At 37.2% G+C, this 21,390-nt stretch overlaps 1 protein-coding gene across 3 annotated transcripts in view; it reads right to left on the bottom strand.

The window, feature by feature from the left end:
• Positions 1-21,390, bottom strand: part of HADHB (hydroxyacyl-CoA dehydrogenase trifunctional multienzyme complex subunit beta) — a 228,772-nt gene that overhangs the window by 3,915 nt on the left and 203,467 nt on the right. For all 3 annotated transcript variants that reach the window (XM_069072018.1, XM_069072020.1, XM_069072017.1), the window contains 9 exons: positions 16,489-16,576; positions 12,226-12,413; positions 11,561-11,741; positions 10,383-10,504; positions 6,677-6,756; positions 6,540-6,587; positions 2,830-2,917; positions 2,235-2,309; positions 1,135-1,299 (listed from right to left, as the gene is read on the bottom strand). In XM_069072018.1, the coding sequence (XP_068928119.1) occupies positions 1,135-1,299; positions 2,235-2,309; positions 2,830-2,917; positions 6,540-6,587; positions 6,677-6,756; positions 10,383-10,504; positions 11,561-11,741; positions 12,226-12,413; positions 16,489-16,576 (1,035 nt within the window). The remainder of the gene's footprint in view (positions 1-1,134; positions 1,300-2,234; positions 2,310-2,829; positions 2,918-6,539; positions 6,588-6,676; positions 6,757-10,382; positions 10,505-11,560; positions 11,742-12,225; positions 12,414-16,488; positions 16,577-21,390) is intronic.

Here is a 21,390-nt window from a genome sequence, read left to right as displayed (position 1 = left end):
GTTCTATCCCTACAATTTCCTGAGGTTAGCACTGATGCTGAAAAATGCAGGGTGACTATAACTGTCATTGTTTTGAAAAGGAGGCTATGATGCAGCAGAAAAATACAAGACTCAGAGCTGGATGACCTGGGTCTAAACTCCCATTTGCCACTTACTACCTTTGAGATCTTGGGCAAGATGCTTAGCTTTTCTGGGACTCAGCTTCATCTTCACAAGGGGCATGATATTCCCATTACTTACCTCAAATTATCTGCTATAAGGAAAGTATCTTGCAAACTCTTAAGTCTTATGTGTGAGTATTAGTTGATTTTTCAGGTGAAATTATATAGATTTAAAGACCTTTTCAATCATTTTGCTCCCAACTCAGTCAGTGGTATATCAGCAATTTCCCCTTTCAGAATCATTAGGAATGTACATTAAATGCTTTAATAAATTTTACTTCCTTAGTTTAATGCACCATTCACAAGGAACAGCCATTTGCTGCCTATCAATGACCAGAAATCTGTTATCAACCTCACACAAATTTTTTTTTAAAAGACAGCAGACGGGGTATCCAACAATTTAGTCTTTAAAAATGCAGTCCAAAAATAACAGGAAAGGTTATTCTAAGTGAGAAAAACATAACAAGATCTTTTCAGGCCAATAAGAAAACAAGGAGTTCAGGTGGCATTTCTTTTTAGTTCTATTACCATAATAAATCAGGTCATCTCTGCAGTGACTCAGTAAAACAGGGAGAAAAATATATCAGAACAAAACAATTTTCTCTGCATTTATGCACTCAATAATAAATTAGCCAGAGGTAAATTAATTCTCTAGTTGGGCAATTAAGATGCAGTTCAATTCTCTAAGAAAATGCTACATCTTCTGAAGCAGTTTTATGGGCAAAGCACCTTTCTTAGAAATAGCTAATAAGATCACAATGAATTTTATTAGGAAAGAGGAGACAAAAAGGGTTTCTTCCACCTCCCAGTTGCCTAAATACTATTTAGTGAGAACAAAGCCTTCCAAAATGGTCTCAACTAAGAAGAAGAGCCATCCCATGACACCAACCATTCTCAGAAAGTGTTGTTTTCAGTTCCTTTCTGATATAAGGAAGTGAATGTTAGGGGAGCCTGTGCTGTTGGTGTAACTTACCTGTCCTCCTGCTGCACAGGCAGCCACTAATCCATACTGACCACCATCCTTCCTTAACCTGTTGGCAGCAGCCATAACCAGACGACAACCAGTGGCACCAAAGGGATGTCCAAGAGACAGGGATCCACCCCAGTTATTAAACTTCTCCAACGGAGGTGCACCGACCTTTTGTCCACAGAAACAAAAGGACAAACATAACATTAGATAGATTTAGGGAAAGGGGCTTGACCAGGCTTGTAGGAAAGCCTAGCACTTATGGAATACAAGGGGCTCTAGAAGCACCACCAATCACTTGGCAGTCATGTTAATGTGGTGGAAAGAGTGCTGACCTTGGAGTCACAGACCTAGAGTCTGGATCTTGTCCATCACTTACTATCTACCTGTGTGACCTTAGGACAAGTCTCTTAACTTCTCTGGGTCTCAGTTTCCTCATCTGTAAATGAGGACATTGGATTAGATGACCTCTAATGTACAGTTCTAACTAGATTTATGTATGATCCTATGATATTTTTTTTTTAAAGCAATCAGGGTTAAGTAACTTGCTCAAGGTTACACGGCCAGTTATTTCTGGGTGTGGTGCTGAGTATCTGAGCCCAGATTTGATCTCCAGGTCATCCCAACACTGGAGCCGGTGCTCTTACTCGCTGAGCCACCTGGTCGCCCCTAAGCAATTGGGGTTAAGTAACTTGCTCAAGGTTACACAGCCAGGTGTTTCTGGGTGGGTGCTAAGTGTCTGAGCCTGGGATTCGATCTCCAGGTCTTCTCAACACTGGAGCCGGTGCTCTTACTCGCTGTGCTACCTGGCCGCCCCAATGATCCTATGATATTGCAAAGCAAAAACCTCCTAGGGTAACAATCAAGCTAATGAAAGGCAGTGTTCAAATACCTTTCATCAGTAAAAACAGAAAGAATAACCAAAAAAAAGACAAATTTGACTTTCTGCTTTTGCTGAAGACTTTAAAAATTACTGTAACTATAAGGCCTCAGATATTTAAATTAATAGAAAATTTCTCTTTGAATAGGTGTTTGCATGTAATTCTACTCCAATGCTCACATGCATTAATTAGAAACTCAAACACACATTCAATTTCAAAACTTACCTTGGATTTCCTACCCATGTAGTTTTGCGCAAACCAATCTGAATCCATTGCTTTGAAGTTAGCCAAAATCTGACCCTAGGAAGGAAAATAATTTAGCAAGGAATAGGTTTTTTTTAACGTCAAGTATCTTACTAAAACCAAAATGTGGCCCAAACATTGTTTTAGGTATGGATTTAAGTGACTTTAAAGATAATGATGCTGATTTTTTTCTGGGGAAAATACTTTAGCTCCTGCAAAAGGTTCTGATAAGCATTCTAAACCAAGGTGCTTTTCACCTTTATACTTTTAGGCCATTTGCCTAAATTTTTTCCAATACAGTGGGTTAGTGGCCCCAGAGAGCAAACAAGTTTATTACTTTTTCTTTTAGTGACTTTGCAAATCACTTCTAGGTGTCTCTGATCCACACACACTGGCATAAAGCCAATGTTTAAATCATTTTTTCATTCTAGGCCAAAGATGAACCACGATCCATAGGATCACCTAATTTCATCTCCTCTTCCTTGTTTAAAAGCAAAAATATGGGAGTAGGGGGAGGGAGAATTTTGCCAGCACTTCTAGAATTTTTATATAATCATATTTCTTTAAAAAGACTTACTGAGAAAGCTTCATGAAATTCAAAAACATCAATATCTTTCAATGTTAAGCCTGCTTTTTCTAGCACTTTTGGAGTAGCATACGCTGGCCTGAAAAGATAAAGATAAAGTTTCAACATCTCAACTTGAAAGGCAATTTAGTATAGAGGTAAGGCACTGGAATGAGTTCAAATGGGTTCAAATCCTGCCTGAGATACTTTCTAGCTTTGTAACTATGGGCATGTCCTTTTGCCTTTCTGTGCCTCAATGTCCTCATATGTAAAATGAAAAGGCTGGGCTTTATGGCCTCTAAAATCCCTTCCAGGCCTATATCTATGATCCCGTTTTTCCGGGCGGATTACACGTAAGTCCTCACACAAGCTATGTTCTGGCCAAACTGAGTTTCTTGCTGTTCCTTGTACAGGCCAGTCTTCTCCTGTCTCCATGCCTGTGCCCAAGCTGTGCCCTATACTTGGGTTGATCTTCTTTGCTCTTACTTCCTGGGTCTCCTAGCTCTCTTCAAAGCTTAGCTTAAATGCCACATCCTATATGAAGTCTGTTCTCTAATTGTTAGTGCTCCACTCTCCATCACTGTTTATTTTATATATTTTTTATTATATGTGTGTTTCTTCTAAACCGATTTTATTTCACATATATTCTAAATCTACTTATCTGTGAACATGCTGTATGCTCATCTTCCCCACCCCTAACAGAATGTAAACCCTCTGAAGGCAGGGACCCTCTCACTTTTTTATTTCTATCCTCAGAGCTTAGTACAATTGTTCATGGCTATCACTTAATAATTCTTGCCAATCAATTAAAAAAAATCAACTTTAGTTAGCTATTACCTTAATGATCAGAAATCCATGATGGTCATAATCTACTTCACATGATATCCTCTCAAATGTTATAGAAAGACCTCCATTAGGCATTATATTCCCATCCATCCCATTCTCTGTCCCCCACCACGATGCCTGAAGGCCTGCCAATTAAAATCCTGAAGGTACAAGGGGAAAATTTGTGAACATTTACTCTACTGTGCTTCTTACTGCTTTGGGAAGACAATTTATCATACATTAACCTGAAACTGTACATTTTACAGTCAGGATGGTACAAACACTCAGTTTAAGAAGGTCCCTTAGCTAACCAATGGTTGTGGAGGACACATACCAGCTCCCTTCCTCCTCTAAGTGACCCCTCCATGAACCACCCAAACAACCAGATTGTCATTGGTTATTTGTTGTCTGATGTGGGCAAACCATCCTTGTTGTCTCCTTCCACTGCTTCTTGCTCTCCCTTTCCCTTTTTAAAAAACTGGAACTGATGTAGGGAGCTCCCAGTGAAGTATTTCCTCTCCCAATGTGCATGTGTCCCTTTTCTGCAGCACCCAGTCTGAAAGCATTGCCTCTGAGTTCCCTGGGAACATGTGGAAGAGGCAAGATACAAACCAGGGCCTTCCTGCTTGGGGGCTAGCCCTCTCTCTGCTACAGCCTGATGCTCTCCTCCTTTCCTGGGTCAGTTAATTCCAACTCTGGACAAGTTTCTCCTGTGTCTATTCACATTTCTTTAGCCCTGTTCCTCCTCCTTCACTTTCTCCTTTTGCATGACCTCCCAGGAAGGGCTATTTCCTTTATCTCTGTCTGTTTTTGCTTTAGAGACCCAAATCATGCAAGTCATGGCTCTTCAGACTCAGAAAAGGGTTAGTAAAGACAAGTTGTACATTTAAAAATTAAATGAGATACATAAAGAAGCAATGCTTGAAGAGTGCTACAACATCTCCTTCAAGAGTTTACTAGTTTCCAGCTCAGTCTCCTCATCATATAATGAGGCTTGTTTTTCCTCAAGCACCACCCTTCAATTTATATAGAAAAATTCTTTATCACTTGTATTAAATTTGTTTTGTTTAATTATTCCCTTTAATTGCTTCTGTTTTGTTTAAAGAATTATAATATTTCATTGTAAATATTAAGTATTTTATCCACCCTATAAATTGAAAATGCCTGTGTGCTTGTCTGGTAATCTAGCTATCACTTATCACTTTTTTTTCTATAGGAAAAAGTGGATTGTAGTCCTGGGTCCATTATTGAGCCTTAGGTTAAGACCCAATTTATCTTCCCTGAGCTTTGGCTGTTTTTTCTATCAAATGAAAATTAAAGATCCTTCCTACCTCACAAGGATCAAAGATGATGATGATATAAGTGAAAAAGCAGTGTAAATGATCAAGTGCTATGCACATATATAGGGAGTAGTGGGCACATCCTAACTAAGTGTGTGTGACTCTAGGCAAATAACTTAATCTCTCAATGCCCCAAGTTTGTCTCTAAGACTAGAAAATATAGACAAGTCACCGCTCTCTATTGGTAGAGGGAGTTCCCCACAATGAGAGGGAATTTCTATACACTGGTAAAACTACAAAACCAGACTACTCCTTATACAGTGGAAGCAAGAGTATAAGAATGTGATCTCTAGTATCATGGCTAATGTAAACAGTAAAAAGCAGTTCTATCCCATGGGAAAACTTGCACATGACTATGGACCATCCCTCGGCTTCTTAGTTCTATTTCTATAAAATATCTGGCCTGGCCTAATGGGGGGGGGGGGTCCCATTATTCTGTCCCCTGGCCACCAAAGACCAGTCTTATGAGTAAGCTCCTCCTGATGAAACCTATTTACTTCCATGCTGGTGTGGACTGCCCCTCTTTCTTCAGTATCAGTACTCTCTCAGAGGTGGGACCTTCTCTCAGTCTGATACACTACAATTGGCACTGTCAGGGCAGAACAGATCTGCCACCTTATACACCCAAAGCATATGTATGGAATTATTATTCAATCAATAAATCAATAAAGAGGCATTTACTATAAACACATATATGACCTACATGCCAAACACTGTGTCCTAGGTGCTGGAGATACAAAGAGAAAAATGAAAAAGACAGTGTCCTCAAAAGCTCATATGCCACCAGGTGGGGAGATGTGTGTGTGTGTGTGTGTGTGTGTGTGTGTCTCACTCACACACTCACACTCACACACACACACGTGCTTGAGATAAATACAAGGTAATTTAGGGAGAGGCAAACCACAAGCCTCTAGGAAGAAGAGGTATTAGAAAAGGCCTCATATACGAGGTGAACTGCATATTAAACTTTAAAGAAAACTAAGAATTATAAATGGCAAAGGTGAGAGGGAATTCATTCCCGGCATGGAGGACAACATGTACAAAAGCAGAGAGAAACAGGAGAGGGAATGTCACGTGTGAGATGCAGTAAGGTCAGCTCAGCCTTCAGACTACAGAACGTATGAATGGGGATGATGTAGATAGTTTGGAGCCAAGATGGAAAGGAGTTTAGATGCTATATAGAGGAGTTTGTATTTGATTCTAGAGATAATGGGAAGCCACTGAAGGTTATTTAACTAGGGGTGGGAGTGGGGGGTTGACATGGCAGACTTATAGTCTAGAAGTATCTATTTGGCAGCAATGTGGAGTGTGGATTAGAGATGGGGAAGACTGGAAACAAGGAGACCAATCAGGAGGTTACTGCAATAGGTCAGTCAAGGTGATAAGGCTGTGCACTAGAGTGGTGACTGAAAGGAGAGAGAATCAGGGAATAATGGGATTATAAGATTATAATTATAGTTATTATATAATTAGTATCTAAATAGGTCATTTCTTGAACTTAAAATCTAGTCATGTTAAACATTCCTAACTAAATCCAAAGATGATACTGCCACTCACCCCAGTAAAAGCTGATCTTTTGGATCTTGAGACACATACACAAAATCCCTAGGGAGAAAAACACTGTGTTAGTTCCAACAATAAAAAATAAAAAATGGAAAGAGTGATGATTCAATTTAACATTTCATTTACCTTACCTTAAGTATGCTTTTGGTTTATAGCCCAAGGCCAAAGCTTTTTCTTCTGACATAATCAGCATTGCTGAAGCTCCATCAGTCTGAAACAGCAACCAGAAAGACAGTTCAATTCTCAGTCTCAGTACTGAGGAATTAGGTCACCTAAATGGGCTCTTTTAGCCCTACTGTTTATCCTATTTCTGAATCAGGCAAATAATTCAAATCATATCTACAGGACACTGAGAACTAGTTTATTCTCTGAAAAATGCTGTGACAATTCCACTTGATAATTCACTTATCTAGTTTCATCCATCACTAAATTACAACCTAAGAACATTTTATAACCATTTGTCTGGGAGTTGGGTTAACAAAGAACAAAGGATGTACAAAAAAATTTCATTTCATCCATTAGAGACTTTTTATAAAGCATGCCTTATTTCATACATCAGAATCGAAACTTTGTGCTTTTGTCACAAAATACCAGGAATTTTATAACTCAACCCGCAGCAGTGGCTCCCCCAGCAGACTGAACCTTTTCTACATATCCTGGGGATGATACTTTGAAACTGTTCTCTGCCCCTGTGTCTTCTAAACAACTTCTTCCTCACCTCTAGCCTCTGCAACGGTAGGAAGCAGTGATGATGGGAGTAGCAAGAATAGTTAAGTAAGTTGTGATGAGGAAACAGATGCTATTGAATGCAGGGTGCTCTTGAAGCCCTAAGCTTTTAACCTGACATGCAATGACATCAAGAATCCAAAATGCCTACCTAAATGCAGTCCTTATTGCATTTCAAATAAAATAGCTGCACGTGACAAGTTCAAATGGAAATGTCACTCCATTATAAATTCTTCAAAAGTCAAAGTACACATCCTACATAATATCCTGGACCACATTATTATAGCTCACTGTTAACAGTTCCTTGAGTTACGATACTACCTAAACACATTACCTTAAATTCAAAAGAACAGACCACACTCTTATGCCACTCTATAGTTTTGTTTATCAAATATTCCTTCAAATAAGTAGGCCATTGGAGTTAGATTTTCACTGTACGTTGGAATTTGTCCCCTAAGCTTCCAAACTGAGTTCCTTGCTTGTCTGCAGTTTACAGACTGCACAATAGAGTCTGCACAATAACAGAACCATCATACTCCTCCATGGGTCTGGAAATTACAGTTTGAATATCCCTGTTGTACTCTGGATTTGAAAACCACATGCATACAGTCCAACCTTTGCTCTTCCCTGTATATTAGTATTTAATCACACCAACTCTACTGAGAACATTTTGCAACTAGTGTGTACATCAGTGGATATATGTGCTTATTATAAGAAATCTAAGGGTTTTTTGAGGACGGTCTTTCATTTAACTTTCTATTTTCCTCAGCACCCAGCAGGCACTCAAAATGAGAAAGCTAGCACAGAGAACATTAACAAGGGTCCTGGGTCTTCAGGAGGCTACTTTGAATTAGGAGATCATATAATCATAGATTGAGAGCAGAAAGGGTCCCAGATCACTGCCTAAGAGCCGTGAGGGACCTTTTTGTTCATTCATTTATTTATTTATTTTTAAAAGCAATTGAGGTTAAGTAACTTGCTCAAGGTTACAGTTATTTCTGGGTGTGGAGCTAAGTATTAGAGCCTGGATTCGATCCCAGGTCATCCCGACTCTGGGCCAGTGCTCTTACTCACTGCGCCACCTGACTGCCCCATATAGCTACATTTCTAATGAACAGTTTATTATTATATCAGCTAAAATGAAAATGATGATAATAGAAAATGAAGACTGAACTAAAAATTTAAATGCAGTTTAGGGATGCTAAAAACACCTGACTTAAATGGCAACAGTTACTCCCATATTTTTTCCAATAAAATGGAAAAATGTGGGCTAACTGAGCTCAGTGGGGCAGAATCTGTGTTGAACGATGCATCATGCCCTAATGAGTATTGATTAATAGATCAAGAGTTCTTAACCTGGTTTCCGTGAACTTGTTTTACTTTTTAAAATAGTCTGAACTTTACCTCAATATAATTTGTTTCCTTAGTAACCTATGTATTTTATTTCATGCATTTTATTTTATTTATTTTTTTTAATTTTAAGCAATCGGGGTTAAGTAACTTGCTCAAGGTTACACGGCCAGTTATTTCTGGGTGTGGTGCTGAGTGTCTAAGCCCGGGATTCGATCTCCAGGTCGTCCCAACACTGGAGCTGGTGCTCTTACTTGCTGAGCCACCTGGCCGCCCCAATTTCATGCATTTTAAAAACAGTATTTTGAGGGCTGAACAGGCTTCATCAGACTACCAAAAGGGTACATGACACAAAAGGCTAAATGTTCCTGCTCTACCCAGTGCTAATAGCAAACTACAGGGCTTCATGATCGACTTCACCATGTGGAAAACTTTCAGCAGTGATTTGGACGGACATGTTTAAAAAATAGGCAAATGCAACAAAGTTAAGAGGACAGTTAATATACTGGGTAGCAATTAGGATTCAAAGTGATCTCATTAGGTTGTTAAAATGGCCTACAAATAAGAATATAACATTTTAACAGGAATGTATGTATTCACAAAGAGAAAGGGTTCTTAATTTTTGTTGTGTCATGGATCACTTTGGCAGGGTGTTGAAGCTTGTAGATTCTTTTTCAGAATAATGTTATTTTTTTTTATTTTTAATTGTTTTTCCAGAAAGTTTTTAAATGCATAAAACAAAAAACAGAATTATAAAGGAAATCAATAATATTAAAATACAGTTATTAAAATATTTTTAAAATCAATTTCACCAACCTCTGGTTAAGATTCTCTGATCTAGAGTTACTATGGCATAGTGGACAGAGAGCCAGGCTTGATGCCACACACTGGGGTTCAAATTTTACCCTTGACACTTACTAGATATGGGTTTTTTTGCTTTTTTGCGCCTCAGGTAATTACTTAAATCAGAGATGATTGTAGAGCCATCCACTTTGGTGGAAGGAATTCCCACAGCAGAAGTCTCCCACACTGAAACAACCACAGATACCAAAGATATGCATCAAATAAGTATATGTATTCATACAACACCTACGCTGAACACTGGTTCAAAAAATCAATGACCTAAGTATTGTACAGGGGAAGACTTGGTCTGAAGGCAGTTAATGCATAAAAGCCCTGGGAGTTTTTGTTATGTGACAAGAATGTGTCAGATATTAAATTTGCTAATGCATTCAACCTGTATTAACAGTGCCTAGATGAAAAGAGGAAATTGATGCACTTCCTGTAGAACACTGTGTCTTGTTCTAGGCATTATATATTAAGAAGGCTATTGATAAGCTGGAGTTATGTTCAGAGGAAGGTGATCAAGAGAGTTAAAATGAAAATCACAGCATATGAAGATGGCCTGAAGGAAGCTGAGGCATTTAACTTAGGAAAGCTATGAGTGACACCTTCAAAAATATGAATGGGGGTCATGGTGAAGTTAGAGCAAACTTCTTTTGTGTTGCTGTAGGGGACAAAATTGGCACTAAGAGGTGGAAGCTACAAGGAGGCAGATTTTGGCTTCCCACTTGGAGTTTCTATGATTCAGTAATAATACTGTCCTGATAATGACCTCTACTGAGTCTGTATTTTGTATGGCACTGCTTCCGTAAGCCTTCATTGTATCATGAGCATGTGTGCACATTTCAGTTCCAGTTGAGATCCCTACCAGTCGAAAAGTACAAGAAAAGTCAACAAGTACACATATCGTGTGGTTACCAGAAAAGAGGAGTTAGCAGCTGTGACTGTGCCATATGGTTTAATGAACGCAGGTTTCAATTTTGCCATTTGTTCCAGCGAGGAAGGACGAATGCCATTATCTTTGGAAACTGTATCTTTTCCTGTTTTTTTAAAAAAGAAAAAGTAATTTTAACTTGAAGGAACACTAAGCATCAGATGCTATTTTACAGAAATGAGCTTCAAAAATCACAAAAACATGAAATTTAGCCAGGCTTAGTCAATTAATAGGAGGATTTTTGCAAGACCTAAAGAATGAACCTATTTTTAAAAGAAATTAAAACGTCAGTATGTTTGTGGGGAAACCTAAAGGATTAAAGAAAAAAAGGTCTGTTTCTTTTAGTTTGGATTATCAGTAATATAATTCTACTATGTAAATCGGCAGTCTACAAAGAGAGGGCATGTATCTGATGTGTAAATAAATAGCTAACAATTTATATAGCACTTACTATGTGCCACACACTGTTAAGCATTTTGTAAGTATTACCTAACCTGATCCTCAACCCTGGAGGTGGCTGCTATTATTAACCCCCCTTCACAGATGAAGAAACTAAGGCAAAGAGAGGTTAAGTGACTCATCCAGGTTTACACAGCCAGTATCTGTCCAAGGCTGGATTTGAACTCAGATCTTCCTGACTCCATGTCTGTGCCATATAGTCTGTTGGCCTAATAACCCCATCAATAATATCACCTTATATTTATATAATGTAAGTGCTTTCAAACACTTGCTTAATCTCAAGAACCCTGGGAGATAAGTATGATGAGAATTATTATTCCCATTTTACAGATGAGAGATTAAGTACTTTGACCAACAACATAAAGAGAATTTTGACAGAGTCAAAATTCAAATTCTGGTTTTCCCAATCCAAGACCATGCTCATTCCATTACACTACCTCCAGGAACACAGAAGGAAGCAAGCATTGTAAACATGGAAGGGACCAATTAATAATGGGTTCTTATAATCCCAAAATCAAGAAGAAAGACTGAAAAGAAACAGTGAGAACTCTTCAGGTTTTAAGATATCAAGACTAGGAATTTCTGGTGGGACCAATATTTGATGTTCTTCAAAAGAAGGGGACTGTGTTGAGGGAAGGATTTGGGATTCTGCAGCTCGTTCTCATTCTGTATTCTCCTAAGAGAAAAGACAAGTTGTGTTCACCTGGAACTTTGAAGGAGACAACATCAGTGAGAAGTCCTTGTTCCTGAGCTTGCTTGGCTAGACGGTGAGAACGAAGGGCATACTCGTCCTGCTCCTCACGGGAAACAGAGAACGCAGCAGCCAGTCGGTCAGCAGAATGGCCCATCGTCTCACTGGTTGAGAACTCACTCACAGCAGGAAGCTGGGAAGAGAAGAATGATGAGAGTCAGGAACTCTGATGACCCTTTGACAGCAGCCACATAGCAACTGGTGGAGAGGAGGTCCCAAAACATGACTTTTGCTTATTCTTTTTGGAAGAACTATAACATAAAGGTTTTGTTGGTTATGTCTTATAACTGAAGAAACAGGAAACTCTCTGAAAATCATAGAATGAATATATATACATATATATATATATATATATATATATATATATATATATATATATGCTATAGTTTATATGACAATCCAAACAAGCACCTGAACAATGAAGATCCTCAGAATCACTAATTTTGGGGGGTTTTTTTTGTTTGTTTTGTATGTTAAGCTAAATAATTAAGCTTTCACTGTGGCCAACAAGATCTTCCTTCGTGAGTGTTTAGCATGCTCAAAGTCCAACCTTCATATTACTTCAAAGAAATCTATTTGACAATCAGAGGTCTCTACAGAGAAGTTAAAAATCTTACCTCTGGTGCTAAGAAATTCAGTCTGAATTTAGAAGCTAAAGACAGTCGCTGACCCAGGGTCTTGGCCTTGTTAAACTCAAGCATCAGTTTCCTCATCTTCCTAGAATGTCGAATAGGGACATCTGACATCAACTCCACACCGCCTGCCACAACCACATCACATTGGCCAGAAGCAATCAAACCAAAACCTACAAGAGAGGGTTAATAATGAAGATATATGACATAAGGTTTTTGCTGACAATGTATCATAATACATTTAAACTTTTAATTTTTTAATCTGAACCTAAACAATAAATAATATGAGCATTTCTAGAAAAAGAATAGAAAAAGAGGACTATACGTGAAAACTGTTAACCATTATGCACAGTATGATTTTCCTTTTAAATAGATAATAAATGCAGCATGGACCTTTCAAAGCTGTCCTGCTTGTCTGTTTCCTTCTATTTTCTTCTGTACATTTGAAAAAATGGTGTAATGAAATTCTTTTCTTTCTTTGTTTATGGAGACCCTATTATTAGTCCCTTCTTCCTCTTACCTACCCCCAAAACTGAAAAAGAGAAAAACAGAATGACTGTAACAATAAATCCCTGTATAAATAAAAATCCCTGTAACAAATATGCATAGTCAAGCAAAACAAATTCACACAATGGCCATGTCAAAACGTAGGTGCCTCATTCTAGTTCGTCACCTCTCTCTAGGAGATGGGTAGTATATGTCAACATCAGCTGTCTGGATTGTCCATGGTCACTGAAACCGCTTACCAAAACATCAGAGGATCAGCACAGTAGAAAATATATAACTAAATATGTACTCTTTACAAAGCCAGCTAAGGTAATAGTAAAAATACAAAATAAATTCAACACAGTAACAAAAAATGTGCTTCATGAGCTATCTACTGATAGCCTTCTCAGTCAGCCAATTATCGGCGAATCTCCCTGACTCTAGACAATATTATATTTATGTATGCCAAATCAGACAAATGGATACCCATCCTACACAAAAATCTCCATGGAAGATGATTTATAACTTTTGCTTATTTGTTTAATTTCAATGTTCAGCAATCCCTAACAGTCAAGAAATTTTTTCTTATGTTTAACTTCTAAAAATCTCTTCTGCAATTTAATGTTATTTCCTTTTGTTCTATGTGGATGTTGAGAAACAGAAATAATGAAATATAAAGGAGACCACTTTGGCAGGTAAGAGGCCTGAGCTCTAGTCCTGGTTTTATCACTAGTAAAACCTGAGTGAACCTGGGCAGATCACTTAACTTCTTTGAGCCTCATTTTTTTCCTCTGTAAAATAAAGGGTCCGACATTGGGCTGACTGACAATCTGACTGGATATGTTTCTCTTCTTAAATCATTGCATTTTGGTGTAGAGTTCTTTTATCTTCCATTAAATGGCTTATGGGCACATAAACACTGAGAGGTGGAGTGGAATTTGTTTCTCAGGCAATCTGGTCTTTTAATTTTAGATGTGTTTTCCTAAGGTATATTTTTCACAGAATGTAGCTTGTGAATAGCTTTTTAAATAACTTCTTTTTTTTTATTTTATTTTTGATGAAGCAAAATTGACTTGCCCAGGGTCACACAGCTAGTAAGTGTCAAGTATCTGGTCAGAGGCCACATTTGAACTCAGGTCCTCCTGACTTCAGGGCCTGTGCTCTACCGAGCCACCTAGCTGCCCAAAATAACTTCTTTTTAAATTTTTTTTAAAGCAATTGGGGTTAAGTAACTTGCTCAAGGTTACACAGCCAGTTATTTCTGGGTGTGGTGTTAAGATCTGAGCCCGGATTCAATCCCAGGTCATCCCAACTCTGGGGCCGGTGCTCTTACTCACTGTGCTAACTGGCCGCCCACAAAATAACTTCTTTTTATAAAAGTAAAAGTATCTTTTGAAATTATTTTCTATAGAATACTTAATTAACATTTATAGGAGTTGGGTTTTTTTTTTGCCGAGTATGACAAACTGTTGTATTTTTGATTCTTTAAAAAAAAAATTTTTTTTTTTTTATTTTTCATTTTTCTTTTTTTTTCCCTTTGGGAATTAGGTATTGGCTGAAAAACAAGTCACACTGGTACAGTCTTACACAAAAGCAAATAGTACAAAAAGAAATCTATTTAGGACACATTTTGAAGATGACTCTTCAACTTTAATACCAGTTCTTTGTTTCCATTCTTCTATGATGGGGGAATACAGTTATTTTACTAGCACCTTATGAAGTGTTTCTGTGTTTTGTGATGATGTAATTTATTAATATTTGTAGCTTTTTATATTTGTATATTTCTTATGAGCTTTGTTTATATAGCTAGATAAAATGTTCATGAAAAAACTGCTACAGGAAACAACTGAGGCCTTATTAACTAGCCCATATCCTGTTTGAGTGGAACTTGGGCCAGGAAGACTGGGAGGATAGAAGTTAGTCTAATGGGGCCCCAGAATTAATCAAAACAGGTGTTTTTAAAGCTTCCTTTGACACTGTTCTTGTCCAGCATTTCTATTAATCTATTCCAGGCATCAAGCAATATTTAAATTTTTTTTTTTACAACACATACATTTCTAACAAAGTTTATTGTGGCTATTACAATGTTTTGTTTACTGACTCATATCAAATACTCTTATATCAATTCCATGGAATCTAAGTAAACTTAGATCACAGTTTAAAAAAGTAAAATATTTCAGGTTTTATACAAAAAATAAATAAATAAAATAAAGGGATCTTTAAGGTGCCTGTCTTTATAGCATGAAAATGCTATGACTTGTTGATGATATACTACAAATTAGGATGAACAGGTGGCCAACATTTACTATGCAAGCAGATTTTTGTAGTCAGTGGAACTAGGTTCAAATTCTGGGTCTCGTACTTACTAGCAAGCCACGAGATTTAGTGCTGGATAGAACCTTAGATAATAATAGATGACATTTCTACAACATTTTGTGGTTTACAAAGTGCTTTACATACATTATCTAGTGAAAACACTGAAGCCCAAAGAGGTGAACTATAGAGCTTTCAAAAAGCACTAATAATTGCCAGAGACACAATTGTTCAGAAAGCACTATATCAAGGATGAGCCATTTTTCATTTGTGGCAAAAATGCTCTTGGAAGATCAGGCTCACAAACATATCTCTTCCTTGCTATCATATGAGGTCTTTGCTTCTACTGCTCATCTTAAACCATCCTCCACCATAAGATTTTACCAACATGTTTATATTTTAAATTGCTATTGCCCTTAGCTCAGAACTCTCTCTACTTAGCAAAGAAATCAAGTATTTTTTTTGCTAGTTATTGAGGTTTTTTAGGTTCTTTCAGTCTTCTTGTATTTGATTTATTTCAGGTATACTTTCTTAGGAAATTTTAGAAGTTTGTTAATGTATGTACTTTTTCTATTTTTCATTTAATCAGATTCCCCTCTTATTAATTTCATGAGTGTGGACAACTCCTAGTTACCTATCTGAAACTCTACCATCATAGATTGCAACTATTTTGTGATTTATAATCTTAATGACTCGCCTTGGGCCACAATCCAATTATGGGTAAGAGGCAGTACTTGAACTCAGTTCTTTCTAACTACCAAACTAGGTCTCCATCTATATATATAAGCAGATAGATATAGAAATCTCTATATTTAAACTTATATATATATATATATATATACATTTAAATTTAAGGATAAAAAAAGAAATAGGAAGAAAAAGAATAACTAAAGTAGAATCATCTAAAGGATAAATTTTAGAACTCATATAATTCATAAACTATGGTAATGGTTAATTTTAAAATATTGGTGTTATTATAGATTTTGTTTCTTAACAAATTCTGAAATCTTAGGCAAATTATTTCATTTCTCTTTTAAAAAGCTACCAACGGGGGCGACCAGGTAGCACAGCGAGTAAGAGCACCGGCTCCAGTGTTGAGAACACCTGGAGATCGAATCCCGGGCTCAGACACTTAGCACCCACCCAGAAACACCTGGCCGTGTAACCTTGAGCAAGTTACTTAACCCCAATTGCTTAGGGGTGGCCAGGTGGCTCAGTGAGTAAGAGCACCAGCTCCAGTGTCGGGATGACCTGGATCAAATCCGGGCTCAGATACTCAGCACCACACCCAGAAATAATAACTGGCCGTGTAACCTTGAGCAAGTTACTTAACCCCAATTGCTTTAAAAAAAAAAAAAAAGCTACCTACCCCATGAATAAGGAACTAAGATAAGGCTTTTAATTTTGGTATTATCAGCTAAAAATTATGGAACTTGTAAGTGAGCATACCTGTTGTCATGGCTTGGTTGGAAGAGATGCAAGCCATAGTGACAGTGTGAGCAGGAATCTTGTCTGAGAAGCCAGCTCCCAGTGCAGCCTTTGAAAAACATAAGAACGATTCCTTATAAACAAAGAACTTGACACTGTTGACCACCTTGTCTCCTCTTGGATACTCACTCTTTTCTAGATTTTCATGACACTACTCTCTCTGGGTTCTTCTCCTATCTTATTAAACACTTTAATTCTCCTTTTCTGGGTCATCATCCATGTCATGTCCCATTAACTGCTGGGGAACCCCCAAAATTCAGGCCTGGGCCCTCTTCTTTTTTCTCTTTACATTCTCTCTACTGGTGAACTCATCACCTCCTAGGAGTTTAATTACCATTACAGGAAGATTATTCCCAGATCCACACATTCAGCCAAATTCTTTTTCCTTACCTCTACTCCCATATCTCCAATCTACTATTTAACATTTCAAAATAGATGTCCCATAAACAACTCAAACTTAATATGTCCAAAAACAGAACTCATTATCTTTTCCCCAAAACTCAACCCTTTTCTGAACTTCCCTACTTCTGTGGGAATGGTAGTAGATTGTAGTGGGCACTACCATCCTTCCAATCACCCAAGTTTGCAACAGAGTCATTCTCAACTTCTCTCTCTCATCCCACAGAGGCAATCAGTGGTCACTTCTTAGAGTTTCTACATCTACAATATCTCTCATATCCCTTCTGTCTTTTTATACCCTTATTCAGGCCCTCATCACCTCTTGCCTGGACTACTGACATAGTCTCTTCCTACATCAAGTTTCTCTGGTCTCTAATCCAACACATTTAAACACCTGCTATATAACAGGGACTGTGCAAGATGTCAAAGATAAAAGAAAAAATGGAAACAAACCCTGCCTTCAAGGAGCTTACATTCTAGGAAGGAAGATAATATGTACATATGAGCATACATGCATACATACACGTGTATATAGACACATACATATTTGTATGTATGTATATATGTACTTACAAAATAAATTTAATGGGGAATAGAAGAGGAATAAGGCTTCATGCAGAAGATGGATATTGAACTATATTTTTAAAAAAAAGTTTCTCACATCAGCCAAAGGGATTTTCCTCAAGTACACACCTACCACATCACCCCCTACTCAATACTTCCTTTGTTGTTCAGTTGTTTCAGTCGTGTCCAACTCTTCGTGTCCCTATTTGGAGTTTTCATGGCAAAGTTACTGGAGTGGCTTACCGTTTCCTTCTCCAGTTTATCTTATAGAGGAGGAAACTGAAGTAAACAGGGTTAAGTGATCTGCCCAGGGTCACACAGCTAGTAAGTGACTGAGGTGGTATTTGAATTCAGGTCTTCCTGACTTCAGGCCCAGCACTCTATCCACTGTGCCACCTAGCTGTACCCTACTGGTTCTTTATTGTCTCTAGAATAAAATACAGCCTGGCCCCAACCTACCTTTATAGATTATATATAATTCCTTTTCACATCCTCTAAGGTTCAATCAAACAGCCTTGCTGTTACTTATACACTCCCTCTCCTAACTCTGTCCCTGTGCACTGATTGGCCACCATGTCTAAAATGATCACCTCTGATTTCCTTCAAAAAATCAAAATCCCCGATTTCCTTTAAAAATTTGCTCAAGCACCACCTTCTTCAATGAAATCTTTCCTGAGTCCCTTTCACCCACTTCCTAGAGCCCTTCCCACCCAAATTATCTTGTATTTACTCTATATTCTCTATATTTATTTACCTCCATGGTGTCTCTCCCAATATAAAAGAAACTCCTTAGGGGCAGGGACAATTTCATTTCTGTCTTTGTCTCTCTAGGGTCTAGCTCAGTGTTTGGCACTGAGTGTCAAAGCTTGTTTGTTTCTTATGCAAAAACTGTTTGATAAATGCTCACTGAAAATCTGTAAATTTCTATGAGTTGTCTGAATATTGAATAAGCATTATATCTAGAATGCAGAATCAATATTCTAATCTAGGGCATATAGCCCACTTGGCTCAAAGGAGTTTGTGAATCAGCTTTGAGAAAGACTGAAATAACTATTTTCACTCTAATATAAAGCCTAAACAATATGATGCTCCATTATATAAAGTGACATGCTGACTGTAGGAGATAAGTTAAGCAGCAATAGAAATTTGAAGTCCTGTTCTCCTGAGTTTCCAATGACAAAACACGGTGGCATCATGCCAACTGGTATAAAGTTGAAACATGTTAGCAAGTTAAAATTAAACTCCTGAGAATTTCCCTCATGTAAGTGTCATCTGGTTATGGAACCATGTGAATAGGCAAAAATAACTCATCAGCTAATACTGCCAAGGAATGATAGGCAAAAAAAGCAAGATGGGATGTGTTTCTTTTTGCAGCTTGTTGAAACGCCTGCCTAAACTGCAAACTTGGGTTCATTATAGGGATTGTTACACAGGGCCTTACCAAGGATACCTACCATCTCCTGCCTAAAGTCACCCCTTTCTATGACCTCTAATGTTCCATCATGAAAGACAAAGTATTTTCCACATCAGCTGAGATGGTGGGTAATGTTTCCTGCTCCTTTTAAAGCCAACATTCAACTCTGTAATGTACACTAAAAGGACAAAAACTAAGAATATGATTCAAGTTGGTCAGATCAAAATGAGCAATTAACTACGCTTTAAAAGTTTGTGCAAAAGCCTATCGGTTTCATATAATGAAAGTTATTTATTTTATCGTGTGTAATGGTCTCTATCCCTTGTTTGGTTAAAAATATATCTCCTAAGGGGCAGCTAGGTGACACAGTGAATAGAGCACAAGCCCTGGAGTCAGGAGGACCTGAGCTCAAATCCAGCCTCAGACACTTAACACTTACTAGCCATGTGACCTTGGGCAAGTCACAACCCCAATTGCCCTGCCCTCCTCCCTTAAAAAAAAAAAAGCAAAAGAATATATATCTTCTATCCCACAGCTATGAAAAGCCTATGATCTACTTCTCTTCTAATTTTTTAATGGTATGATTTTTAATATTAAAGTTACATATTCATTTCAAATATATTGTGGAATATGATGTAAGGTGTGGTCTAAGCCTAATTTCTGCCAGATTATTTTCCACTTTCTCCAACAATTTTATCTTTTCTAAATCATCTAGGTATTCTATTTTATCACATTCTGAGTTATTGAGATCTATTGTTTCTGATTAACAGACTGTTACTCAGTCTGTTCCATTGATCCACCTCTCTATTTTTTAATCAATCACAGATAGTTTTGATGAGTGCTGTTTTATAATATAGCTCGAAATGTGAAAGGCTGTTTCATCCTCCCTTCATCTCTACCTCTTTTCATTATTTCCCTTAATATCCTAGATCTTTTAATTTTCCAGATAAATTTTGTATTATTTTGCCAAGTTCTATAGAATATCTCTTTGACAATTTGACTGGTCTAGCATTAAAACTAAAAATTAACTTTGGAAGTATTGTCATTTTTATTATACTGGCATATCTTAATCATGACCAGTGAATATTCTCTAGCTATTTAAACTATTCTCTATTTCTTTAGGGAACACTTTGTATCTAAATCTATCTCAGAAATGTGTACTCTGGCAGACTGATCCTCAGATATTGTGTAGCTATTTGGAATTAGATTTCCCTTTTTTATTATGGCTTCTTAAATTGTTATATAAAAACAAAGTTGATTTTTGATGGTTTATTTTGTAGCATGCAACTTTGCTAAGGCTATTACTTATTTTAATAAGTTTCTTTGTTAATTCCCTAGCATTTTCTAAATAAACCAACATGTCATTAGCGAATAGGGATAATTTTAGCTTTTCTTTACCTATTTTTGTCCTGTTACTATAGTGGTAGCATTTCTAGAACTATATCAAATAGTGAGAAAAATGGGCATTCTTGTTTTACTCCTGTATTTGCTGGGGAAGCTTCTAAAGTATCTCTACTGGATATGATACTTGCTTTTATATCTTAGATAACTATTTTTCAGGACTTTTTTTTAAAAAGGTCCCTCTATGCCTATACTTTATAAGGTTTTTGGCATAAATGGGTACTATACTTTTGTCGAAGGCTTTTTCTGCCAATATTGAGATAAACATGTAGTTTTAGAATTTGTTTTAACATGATTAATTATATTAACCATTTTCCTTTTGTTGAACCCTCCTTGCATCCTTGATATAAACTCAACTTGGTCATGATGAATGATGTCTTGGATGAATCACTGTAATCAGAATAAAAGGATTTTATTTATAATTCTTTTTTTTTTTTTGCTCTTTGGAGAGGGAGGAAGGGCAGTTGGGGTTCAGTGACTTGCCCAAGTTCACACAGCTAGTAAGTGTGTCAAGTGTCTGAGGCTGGATTTGAACTCAGGTCCTCCTGACTCCAGGGCTGGTGCTCTATTCACCATGCCACCTAGCTGCCCCTTTATTTATAATTCTGAATCAGTATTCATTAACTGTATCAGTGTATAGTTCTTCTGTGCTTTATCCTTCCTGGTTTTAAGTACCAGGTCTATATTTGTCTCATAAAAGGTATAGGATATGGTTCTTTTTTTTCTCAATTTTTGATAATAATGAGTATTAGAACTAACTATTCTTTAAAATTTTGATAGAATTCTCCAGTGAATCCATCATCACCAGGATATATTTTCTTTGGTAGGTCCTTTACAGGTAGTTCTATTTCTTTTTCTCTGACTGGATTATCTAAGATTTCTATTTGGTGTTCTATTAGTTTGGGTGTTTTATATTTTTGAATATCCATTAAAAGTTGCATGTCACCTCTATCTTCTTCCTTGCTCAGGTTTTGTTAGAACAGTATTGTGGTCCAGAGTATCCATATATATTAGGGATTTTAAGAATCAAAATTATTATTTAATACTTGATACCACTTTATTTTCAAGCTAAATATACTTTATAA

The sequence above is a fragment of the Petaurus breviceps genome, unplaced genomic scaffold (genome assembly GCF_028583685.1).
Source record: "Petaurus breviceps papuanus isolate PSGF00001 unplaced genomic scaffold, PetGlider_PUasm1.0 90845, whole genome shotgun sequence".
NCBI lineage: Eukaryota > Metazoa > Chordata > Mammalia > Diprotodontia > Petauridae > Petaurus > Petaurus breviceps.
This window is presented reverse-complemented; position numbering and strand designations above follow the sequence as displayed.